Source organism: Rhinolophus hipposideros (genome assembly GCF_964194185.1).
Source record: "Rhinolophus hipposideros genome assembly, chromosome: 6".
In the NCBI taxonomy this organism is placed as follows: domain Eukaryota; kingdom Metazoa; phylum Chordata; class Mammalia; order Chiroptera; family Rhinolophidae; genus Rhinolophus; species Rhinolophus hipposideros.
In genome coordinates, this window is record NC_138052.1 from 38,816,054 (window position 1) to 38,828,639 (window position 12,586).

Here is a 12,586-nt window from a genome sequence, read left to right on the forward strand (position 1 = left end):
ACATTCATCTGCAAAGGCACGATTTAAAAATTCTATTTCCTAAGTCATGGCAACATAAGACAGTGATCGTTTAGTAGCATTTGATAAAACTGGGAGTGTCTGTTAGACAAACACAGTTATAAACTCAACATGAGAATTAAGCTCTCGATCTGTAGTAGCCATTAGTCACAGGCAGCTATTTACAATTCAATGAAACACTGAGCCCCTCCAGCACGCTAGCTACATTTCAAGTGTTCAAATAGCCACATGTAGTTAGTGGTCGTCACTGGGCAGATTCTAGAATGCGTCTATTGGATGCCACTTCCCTAGAGGTTCTTGAACCAGTCTGCTACTTTTTGTAAAAATAATAATAATTCATTGAAAATAAACATGGGGAAATGAAGGTCCAACATTTTTATTAAGAAATTGAGTTTTCTTTTTTTAAACATTATTTGAAAGAATTAGGCAAAAAACAAACAAACAAAAACCCTCAACAAATATACTATGTATTTTAATAATGTTATTTAGGATGATTTCTGAATAATTATAAATGTAAACCTCTCTAAGAAATCGTGACATTAAAAAAAAGTATGCACTTCTTAACAGCAATTTAAAATGCTGCTTTACTTCATGTGTAGTTCGCTAGGAAACAAACATAGCTGTTTCCATCATCTATCTATCTGTCTGGCAAACTGTCATTCTCTTAGCATCATCTCCATTGGGAAGGGTTTTAATTTGACATTATCTGGACCGTAAAGTTTTGGTTCTGGTACCTGTTCCAGAAGTGTGGCGGCCAGGTTAACATGATGCCTGTGTAACTATTCACATTGGCCTTCACGATTACACACCCACACTAAAGATTCAGAAAAGAACTTACAAGTCTCACCTCTCCTTCTCTATGCCATGGTCTTCCATTAGGGATGTATTTGTTTGGGTTCTGTCTCTTCTTCTGTCCTCCATCCGCAAACTTACACAACAAAGGTTCTGTAGGAGCTGAAAGAACAGGGAGGAAGAACACGAAACCAAAATTATGTGTGCATACGGATGACAACATGTAAGTGAATTTCTTTAACAGGAACAGTATGCGCGCTACAAGGGAACTGATAGAACACTTTCAGACAAAAATTTACTCCGACCCTTTCAAGATTATCCACTGGTGAAAAATACAGTACAGAAAATGTATGTTATTCTTTTTAAACCAGAATGTAATGAAGACATTTAAAAAACTATTTTTGAGGAAGCATAGGAATCTTTTGAGTCACTTCTGCCACTTCTTTAGGTGCAGATACACTTCCTTTCATCCTGGGCCCTCTCCAACTCCACCTCTATAAATTTTCAAATGTAAATAGGATTGTGTCATCCTTCCCTCCCCCAACGTAAAAATGTTCCCGCAGCTGCCCATATGTAATTCCTCAGAGAGGCCCTTCGCTTCCCCTGGTGGAAAGTAAGTCCCCCTTATCCCTTTCACACTGTATTTTTATTCATAGCATTTATAACAATTCGCAAGCGTGGTTATTTGTTTGGTGTCTGTGTGTCCTCTAGAGTATAAACTCCATGGGGACAGTGACATCTGCTCTCTCCCCAGGGGCTAAGTGGCTGGCATGTTGTGGGCACTTATTACATCTCGGTTGAATCAATGAATGAATCAAATAGGTCTCCTTTGTTTATTTTTGGGATCCAGCATTGAAGGTAGCAGTTGTGAGAAAGCTGAAAACACCCTATTTAAAGGTGTTCTGTGCCTTTAATCATCCCATTTGGTGTTGCTTTACTCTATGTCTATGTCATAAAATGATCCAAAGAACAACTCAAGAAACTAACAGAAAAGCACAAGATGCAGAGACTATCTCACATGGATACATACACATTAAAAAAAAAAAAAAAGAAAGAAACAAAAAAGTGAAAAAAAGGGGAGGTGGCGGTGGCCTAGTAGGGTACCTGTGACTTTTCCTTTCCTTTGCTTCAATATAATGGAAATCGCTGTGTGTTCCTGGAAGCTGTGCATGTTTCTATGTTTCTAGTTAATGGAGTAAAGGCAGTCACACCTTCCTGTCTGGTTCTCACATTCTGTCCTTGTCTACTGTAGAACCGTGATTACTACTTTCAAGTTCTGTTTCCAAGTTAAATAACCAGGAAGAGAAAAATATTACTGGTGGAAAATTGACTCCTTTCTTCTTTGCCTCTTATTATCCTAATTCATCTCTTATTTTATATCACTATTACCCACCCACTAATGACAGGGTACAAGGAATAGTGATTCCCGACACTTCTCTGCCAAGAAATACACACACAACAAAAAAACTCCAATGGCAATTGCTTCTCAGTGAGCTGGCTAGGCTGTTGTTTGGCACTCTTTCCTCCTCTCCCTAGTGTGACACTCTCCAGAGGGACGGGCTGGAATGTCAGCTCACTTCTGTACCGCAGGGACTAGGAGGTGAGAGCAACAGTGTGAGGTATCTGGAGAGAATACAGCCTTGGCCCTACCTTTCACAAACGGGTCCTTTGTTTTCCTTCTGATGCCATCTCCCTGGTCCACCATCCCCTAGACCTACCCGAACAAGGAACTTCCATTTAAGGCAAACTGGGTGTGACGGAAGACGGACTGGGGCCAAATCCTAGACTGCAGATGAACTATTCTTTTTGTCTTCTCAAAAACAATGCAAAAAAGGCATTGACTTTTGGAAATTTCCACCTTTACAATTCCAGAAGGTAAAGTAAATGAATGCAATGAAGCAAGAGAGCTTTCTAACCACTCAGGAAGCACTTAATTCTACAACTGGGTACTTAGGAATAGATAGAAACTGGGGCTAAGGGAATATAGACCTCAAGTAGAAGGAAGGGAGAAAGGGCAAATCCTTGTGAGTGACGGGAGGATCTCGTCTGTCTATAGCTGTGGGTGTCTCACCTGGACTTCTAAGGACAAACTGACAAGTCAGACAAAGAGAAGCAAGTCTCCCTCACCACAAACCTAGCAAGGCCCTTCGAGCATCAAATGTTTTCTCCAGGGAGACCTGCGGTTTTAGGATTTTTGCCTTCCCATCACCTCGTCGGGGAAGGGACAGAGAATTACCTCTGTGGTGCTGGCACTTTGTGGGACGTCACTTTGAGGAGATGCTTTTACCTTGAGGCATTATCAAGACTAGTTGCTAGACTGAAATTTAATGCAAAGAGACCGTTCTCCTCCGATAGCATCACTTCTTCCAAAGAAAGAAGGCGACCAGTTTGGACTCATTCTGGAAATATGCCATAGGCTGCCTAAGCAGGCAGGTGTGAATGAAAGCAGTTATTAGCAATACCTGGAGAGCACTGAAGTGGCACATTTGTTGAAAGGCCAAGTGTCCCTCTCTATGGTAAGGTGCTTTCAACCCATTTCCATTCATTGAGACTACTCTCTGTCAAAGAAAAAGCAATCTCAGGCAAAAATAAAGCCTGTTAAAAACGTACAATGATGAGGTAAACTTCAAGTCAGCGGTGACATGTTTGTAAATGTTATCACTTAAAATTAAAAAACAAATAGAACAGGATGTAGCTGAACCTTTCAAAAATGCATTATATTTACTAGATGATTTTGTGCTGTCATTGAGACATTTTTCCCTTCTAAAACCAAAAAGGTAAGTAGTTATAAGTTTGTCTACCGACAGGTGTCCTGTATCTTAGGAAAACAAATTTCTTATTCTAAAGGATTACGACTGGTAGAAACGACACATCTTTTAGACAGTTGTTGGCTCCCTGTCTCAGGAAAACAGGAGTGCCCCAGTATTCCATGTGAAGCAACATAAAATTCTAAGAGCTTCCTTCTTTCCTCCATTCAAGTTCCCTTTGGTCTATTCAGCAGTTGAAATTTTTATTGAGTGTCTACTATGTACAATGCATAGGGTTAAGAAGTAGGGCTACAGTAATGGATAAAAATAGGCTTGCAGTCTAATGGCAACGAGAGAGTACTCAATCTTATGAAAACCCATTTAGCCATTTTTGGGACAGAGCAGTGTTTTTAGAGAAGTTTGTTTTTAACAAAAATGCCACCCAGAAGTGAAATACCTCTGATACAGGAACAGCTGTATTTCTTTTTATAGATGTTGCTTCCTGTACTTGGATGACGTTAGGAGAAACAGCTTAACCTTGTAAGTTCTTGGTCTTACTCATTATGAAGATTGTGCCATGTGCTCCAGGAAAGCAAGTACGCAAAAATTTCTTGAAGACACTTATGTTACCATTAAGCTGAGCAAGGGTAACATAATGCCAGTTTGATTTTGAATCAAAAAACAAACACACATACGCAGATTTGTGTCCTGGCCCACTTGTTTTTCAGTGTGCCCAAGATTGTTACAAAATGAGAGTTTCTTATTTGACTAGCCTATCTGGGGCTTATTCCAAACCAGGAAATAGTCTCCAGTGTGCATTTTGGAGCCTAATACACAGGTTCCAGGTTCAAGATTGGGTGGCACATGCTATATGTCAGCTTGAACTGAAGACCAGTTCTTCAGGTGCCCCCCCCCCGATTATTCTTTCTGGAAAGGACATATTAAGGAGGACTGACGTGCAGAAAAGGAAGTGCCACGAATACTAGCAACATGACTTATTTAACTTTCAAATTAATTACATTAACTGAAGTTAATTACATTAAAAAAGTGTGAACAGCAACCCATAACTTCTATAAGGTTGGTCACTTTTCTAGATTAGCAACTCTTTACCTTAGTAACTGCAAAAAGTTCTGACAAATGTTTTGTAATTTAAGATATATTCCTGTGTTAAAATGACACAAATTATAGTTACCCTTAATCAATTTATACTGCGAAACATGCAGAGTATTCTAGGCTGAATTTTCCCTTAATCACAGTCTTTTGGGTTTGTAAAGGGTGTGCCTCAGATTTTATCCCAATCAATACTCTGTAAAACGTAAACTGCCTTCAATGGAAGTTTTTCCATCGGTTAAGGAAAACTAGCCCAACTCAATAACTGTCTAGCTAGCTTTCTTTCTGATTATGTTGCCTACTTTCAAACTTCCTCAACTAACAACAGGCAAGGAATTACTAGGGCTCTTCTTTTAAAATTTTCAACTGAAGAATCCAAAAAGTATTATTATTTTTTTGTGTGAGATCTTTTAGGTCAGATTCTCCTCCTTATTATCCAAGAGAGAAAAGTCATTTTCTTGTTTATCAGAACCAACAGGAGCATGTACTTCCAAAAACTTAACTACTGTAGGTATAACCATCCGAGGGCAACACCACAAATGCAAACACTCATTCTGATATTTTGGGGCACTTATTAAGAGCCACCTGAGATAACTGCTTTACTGGGTTCTCCAATGTGCCTTCAACAGGGATTTGCAAGGCAGACGCTCTTTTACAAACACCTGACTTTGTGCACTAACCACACCACCCCTAACAGACGCTGAGCCATCTGGGAGAGGCCCGTAAGAACCATGTACATCTCTCTGCAGTAGTTTGTCTGTCTTCCGAAGCTCAAACGCTGCAGTGATTTATGCTCAGACGCCTTCCCGTGATACCACACTAAACATCGCTTCCAGAATGCCCACTTTGACAAAGCACTAAGCTTATGATTTGACCTGGAAGTCGTCCTCACGTATCTAACCAAGTGTTTCAGAGGACTCGAGGTCTCTAGTTTGTAACAGTGTGGACTTGGACTCACTGTATTCTAACAGCTGGAGAAACTGTTCCTTCCAAACTCCCATTTTTCTAATTACACACTATTTTATGCCCATCAACATTCTATAAAACGTAAACTGCCCTCAATAGAAGCTTCTCCATCAGTTGTGGAAAACTAGCCCTCTCAGCAACTGTAATTAGCTTTCTTTTTGATAATGTTGCCTACTTTCAAACTTCCTTACCCAACAACATGCAAGGAACTACCTGGGGCTTTTTTCAAAAATTTTAACCTAAGGATCCAATAAAAACGATTCATTTTTTTGTGTGTGCACGACGTCCTTTCCTGTTTTAGCCCCCTCTTTGTTTCTAACTAAATCCTACTGTCCTGCTCAACCACAACTCAAGGCTACAGCTTTCCCCTACAGATGTCTATGCTCCCACGCCTGTTCTGGGAGGTTTCCATCTCTCCTCCTTTCCTGGTTCTCATCAAGTGTTTCCATCTCCTACACAGCTTTACCTATCAGTAAACTAATGATTACCAACAGTCAAGTCAGGTTAAATATATAAACAAAAATGCAATCCTTTCCCATCACTCCAACATAAATATTTTAATATTCTGTATTTATTACTTTTCTAAGTCTGTATTTACTTTTTCACATTTGCAATGACGGTCCTTTTCTTCTACCATTTACACTGTGGACCTTTCCCTATCTTGTTATAGAATCATTTAAAAAAAATGGTTCCATAGTGTTTTATTTGAAAAGGGATCGTATATAGTTTCTTTGTTATAACACTGTGAGAACCTCTCTGTGGGTATCTTATTTATCTCCCAAACCCAGTGCCAACCGCTCTACTGGTGGTCAGAGTACTTGGTGGTTAGCACACTGGCTCTAGGTTAGTCTTCCTGGGCTTGAAATTTGGCTTTGCCATATACAAGCTAGTGACTCTGGGCAAGTTATTCAATGTTTCTGATTTCATAATCTGTGAAATGGGGATAGTAATAGGACTTACTTCAAAGGATTGTTATAATCAACATAGAAAGTACTTGGAACAACAGCACAATGACTATTAGCTATTGTTATTACTACTATGAGCTCCTGTTGTTGAATTATGGCTTTGAATTATTGAGATAAATTCTCAGGAGAGGGACTTGGGTTCAGGAGCTATAAACATTTTTAGGGACTGGACTCTTTCCATGGGACTTCATTCTGTGGGATTTTATAAGCTGGCTAGGCTGCTGCTTCGGCTTCACACAGAACGCAGAAACGTTCAAGTTGTAATTAAGGATGAACTGACAAATGCCTTTTAGGAAACTATTTCATTGTTACACCTACAATCTTCCATCCAAGATCCTTAGGCTTTAACAAAGTTTTTCTCCATTAGTTATTGTTCCTGCCTGGCAGAACTGGATAGTGGAAATGTGCAGAACTGATGGGAACAGCCTGCTGTAGGCTGGGTGTGATGAATGGTGACAACAACAACCCAAAGGCAGCCCCAGCCTAAGCCTCACATGGCACGCAAAGCTTTTTCGGCTAAAACACTGGCACCTTTCCAGCTGTGGTCCCTTGTCACTTTTTAAAAAACAGACTTTCCCTTCTTGGTGGAGAATGAGTTTGAGTTTGGGATCCACACGACGGCCCTCACCCCACTGGCCACCCAGGACTGTTCCAGCATTCTGGCTTTCCTGGCAGTGACTGCTCAAAAGCGTACAGCTCTTGGAGACCAGACCACAACAATACGCGCAATTAGACACTGTACATGCCAGGTGAGGGAGACAGGAGATCACAATCCCAAAGGGACGACCGCGTGTTCTTACGGTACCAGGTGCATCACACATTTCTTTTGTATTGGAGCTGCCAAAACTTTCTGTTTTCACAGAATAACAATGCTTAAGACAAACAATGAGGGAACAAAATGGGCAATAAAAACCCTTGAAAGATGTCCAAGCCTTTTTATTAGAGTCGTAATTTTTCTTCTAAACATTACTTTTTCTGCCTCCTGGCATAGGACGATGCCCTAATAATATCACCTATATACACAGAATTATGAAATGTGGGTAAGAGCAGCTTTCCAGCCCTTCTGGGCACACACCCAATCTAAAAAGTCAGAGTAACACAGAAAGCAGATGTAAAACAAGCTGAGGTCTTTGGATGGAGTTGGCCAGCAGTCACACATGCACTTCATTGGAGCTCCTCCATAATACAGACCAAGCTTTGGGCAACGCAGCAGAATGGCGCCAGCACAATGCTGAGACTCTCACAAGCACTCACATATCCTGTGACTAAACACTTTTTTGTTCTTTTTTTTTAACTCTCTGTCCTTAACACACAGGGACGTATTCAGACTCCATTAATGTCATGGTGAGGTCCAGAAAGAGAGATGGGTGATCACATTGCCTCCTGAAGTGAACACATGTGTGGCCTTTGTTCGTGTGTGTGTGTGTGTGTGTGTGTCTCCCACAGAGGCATAAACAACAGGCACAGGGCAAGCAGCTCCAGGAGAGTTCCAGCTAACATGCCATGTGCATTAGTCTTCTCAGAGACTGCACTTTCTTCCAGGAAGGTACTGGAAGAGAATTTTTTAGACAAATCCTTGAAACATGACCATGAGTGACAGTGTTTCTGCCTTGGGAATGTCTCCTAATTTGGACATCAGCTCTATCTAAAACTTCCCATCCCCTGTTGCTAACATTCATTGTGTGGGAAACCCCCACCATTCTAATTCTCCATAATGGAATTTTCATCAAGCAAATATTAAGTAGTTATTTTAAACCTCAACCGAATTTATCTAGATTGTTCCACAAAGAAGTTAGTTCTTTTACCTCAGTTGGGGACCTTCTAAGCAAATCTGATTAATCACAAACCAGCTAGCACTCAAAACCAAGATAAACCCAAATAACGGACAATGTGTCAAATTTTCAGGAAAATGTGAGACTGGGTGGGGAAGGACAGAAGGAAAGGCCTGTTAGGAACAATTACTTTTTTCAACACACACGATAGTGTACATCTAAAGAAGAATGTGCTATAAAAAAAGGTAAAGCTTCTTTGAAGATATGGTAACACCAGACACAAAAGCACAAGATTTTTGAAAAGCAATTTCAGAAAACAGATTGCGTTAAAAATTATCATGTGGATTTTTACAGAACTATAAATATGTACTACACTATGTACCATGTCCTAAGTGAGGGTGGGCCATGTCTGGCATGGGGGAACCCAACGACATCTCTCTGGTGTGAAGAGTGTGTTGGCAGGAGGGTGGGTGGCATATGAGATGTGACAATGCATGTGCATAGTGGGCCTCCTTCTGCTTAGCCATCCATCTACAGACTGTCTGAAGAGTGTGACAGTTAAGATGAGTCCACTGTTCCGTTTGTTAATTTTCATAAAGTGTCTCTTGGGGTTTCTTTTTCGAACTTGGCTCCAATGTCACAGGCAAATTGCCAGCTGTGCAAGAATCTGAATACTCTGACACAAACCATCCTGGATAATTCTGCTTATGCTGGTTAAACAACTTGCATCATTAAATAAACCATCCTCTGACTATATTTATGAATGTTATGTCTGCCTAGCAATGAGCCAACATTATTTAAACACTACAGTGGAGGCTCATTCAATTTACCCTTGCCTGACAATATTTCTGTTTTCATCTGGTTCTACTGAAAATAATCATATGCACTCGATGGAGAAACCCATGTCATGGAGTAGCCACTCGGGTAATTTGAGGGAGAGAGTAGCATCTAATAGACTGGTAGTCAAAGAGAATTCTCATATTAAATATACAAAAAAGAGGGGTAAAAGTCCAGAGAGGTTGAAAACTGTTTCAAATTTTGTTGCGGGTTCTCAAATCCACTGGGGACTTATTTTGGGGAAAAGCTGAGTTCACTGGGACAGTGTGCTTCTAAGTCCCCGCTTTGCACATTTCAAAACTGTGCTCGAAGGCAGTTCAACCTTGTTTACATGCAAAAAGGTATCCCAAAAGGCCCTCAAAATTGCCATGATTATTGTGATGAGCTCCACGTGTAAAATGCTCTTGGACACCACTAGATAACCTCTGCTGTTACAGGGCGACACACAAGCTTTTTGTGCCTAGTACCGAATTAAAAACAAAATAGCCCCTGCAGCCAAAGAATTTGCAGTCTAGTTGGGAACCAGAGTAACATACAGGAAAGATTATTAAACATGAAAAAAATGGCATAAAATTAAGTTCTGATTCAGAACAAAGAAAACGCCTTAACAATGATGATCTCAACGTAAGGAATCGTCTGTGTCTTGGGCCCCGTTTGATACTTGGCACAATCTGAAAGAGACTATTCTTTACTAGTTGCAAGGTACAGAGAATCCTACAATCATTTACACGTGGTTTGGAAATCAAGGTCTTTTTGTCCTTGAATGGGTGTGGCCAAGTCTTCAAACCCACTTCAAAAAAAAATTAAATGACACAACCATGAAGTTCTCTGGAGAAAAAGGAAACTGTTCAACCTCCATCCATCAGAGAGATACACTGAGATATGCTTCACTTAGGGAACTGGCAGATCTTATCTCAGGTTGATAAAACATAAAAACAAATGTGTGCTGGAATGTTTTTCCTTCTCGAACTTTCCTTGTTGCACGCAAGAATAAGCTGAGAAAATTAAGAGGTCACAGGTGGGTGGATGAGCAACCCTCCGAAAGGACTAATACTCTGGGGCCCAGACTATGCAAAGGATGACATGGGAAAGTGAGGAAAGCCCCGGGGGGTCAGCTGTGTACAGGGGTTAATGCAGAAGGCCTCAAAGGCTGGGTTTACAGAAGGTTCCCCTGTATGAAATTTCTCCCTTGTCCTTACTTGGTTGGAGGGTAAAAACATTCCTTTTTTTTTTCTTTTCTTTTCTTTCAACTCAAGGGTTGTTCATAGAAGAACAAAACTAACTTGAAAAACAAAAAGGAATCTCTTCCGCAAGGTTGAGTTCCTTGGAATAGCACACTTGCAGGTATGATATTTTATGCTCCAAATCTGTGTTGTAGGCAGTTCAAGCTCACATACCGTCATGCAAACTGTGTGCTGTTAGGCCTTAGTATTAGGTTGGTGCAAAAGTAACTGTGGTTTAAAAAGTTAACAAAATTGCAAAAACCACAATTACTTTTACACCAACAATACAGTCTGTGGTATCACGTGTACACACAAATAGGTTTTCTTTGAAGTGTGACTCAACTGGATACAGAAAATTAGAGTGAATCCTAATCATCATCCTCAGCCACCTGGAACTTTGGGGCTTTAGCAAAATAAGTACTGACTACTAGTTATTCATGCATGACCTCGCACATGGAGGAAAAACTTAAACGTCTTCCGGTTTGTGGTCAGCCACTAGCATGCTAGCTTGTAAACAGGTAGTACTGTCTTAGCGAAGAGTGTAGTGAAATTCATACAAAACCAACAAACACTTACTACTGCTTAGTATGGTTTAAGTACGGTGCCAGGCATGAAAATAGAAAGGTAAGAAGACAGTTTTTGCCTCAAGAGAGCTTCCAGTTTAATGGACTGATACATGTAAACATGTTAAATGCTATGACACAGGTGAGTGTCCTCAGGGTGCTATGCAAACAGAGGGTAACCCCTGAATCAGAGGAGGCCCTTGAAGGGGGAGGCAAGCTTCAACAGTCTGGAAGGGTGAGAAGACAGCCAGGTGAAAGGGACCAAAAGGATCCGAGAAATTGGAAACCACGTAAGAGAAATGAAGCAGCATGGTATGTCTGACGTACTATTTGTAGTTCAGTTTTGGAAGAGGATAAACAGTACGGCTGGAAACAGAGGGACACAAGACTGAACAACAAGGCAATGTCATTCTAGGAATCCTGGATCTTCCTTCACGTGGGGGTGCGTGAGTACGTGTGCGTGTGTGGGGGGCATTAAGTAGTCAAGTAGCACAGAGGCCTATTACTGATCTAAGTCTCCTGGCTGCAGGCAGGGGGGATAGCTGAGAGAGGAACGTCTAGAAATAAGGCAATTAGGAGGCCACTGTAATGGCCAGGTGAGACATACGGGTTAAACTAAGCAGTGGTAGGAGATGGAGGGGAGAGGATAGATTCTAGAAATAATGAGGAAGAAAACGTAAGGACTCAAATGACTTTCCATGTGAGAGACGATGGGATGGGTGGGTTGGGGGCGCCCAGGATGATTCAGTCCGGGTTCCTGGCTTGGGAACCTGGGTGGAAACTGGTTACACTAACAGAGGTAAGAAAACATAAAGAATAGGATTAGACGGGAAGGGGGACGAGTTTAATTTTGAAGTGGATGAGTGCACGGTGGCTAAGGTCAGGCAGCCTGAAACTCAGGGGAAAAGCCATGGTAAGAGATGAATGTTTACGAGTCATCTGAATGGAAGCAGTAGGTTTCTCAAGTTGAAACCTTGAGAGATGAAATCTAGCAGAATCATGAGCCAAAACTGGAAGTCAGGGAAACATTAATAATTAAGGAGTAGATAGAAGAAAACACATCCACAAAAGAGAAGGCATAACACAAGATGGGAAGAGAGAGAAAGGTGAAATACCCATCAAAGGAGGACACTTTTCAAGGACAAGTGAGGGACAATCAGTACCAAACACAGAAGGTAAACAAAGCAGAGAAAAGACAGGACCGCCTCCAGGTTTGATCATCAGGAAGTGAGTGTTAAGGGCTGAATTGCATTCCCTCCACACATACACACAAAAAGTTGGAGTTCTAACTCTTAGTCGCTGAGGACGTGACCTTATTTAGAGATAGTCTTTCAAGTTACAATGAGGTCATTAGGGTGGGCCCTATTCCAATGACTGGTGTCTTTAGAAAAGGGGGGAATTTGGACACAGAGACAGACGCACATAGGGGCAAGATGATGTGAAGAGACAGAGGGAGAAGACAGGCATCTACAAGCCAAGGAGGGAGGCCTGGAACACATCCTTCCCTCACAGCCCTCCTGAAGGACCCAGCCCTGCTGACACCTTGACCTTGAACTTCCAGCTTCCAGAACAGAGATAATAAATTTCTATGGT

At 41.1% G+C, this 12,586-nt stretch overlaps 1 protein-coding gene across 17 annotated transcripts in view; it reads right to left on the bottom strand.

Moving 5' to 3' along the window:
• RBMS1 (RNA binding motif single stranded interacting protein 1) overlaps nt 1-12,586 on the bottom strand; it is a 197,669-nt gene that overhangs the window by 12,788 nt on the left and 172,295 nt on the right. For 9 of the 17 annotated variants that reach the window (XM_081052670.1, XM_081052656.1, XM_081052665.1 and 6 more), the window contains exon 7: nt 857-972. In XM_081052670.1, the coding sequence (XP_080908796.1) occupies nt 857-972 (116 nt within the window). The remainder of the gene's footprint in view (nt 1-856; nt 973-12,586) is intronic. The other 8 variants (XM_081052672.1, XM_081052667.1, XM_081052658.1 and 5 more) reach the window with 1 other exon arrangement.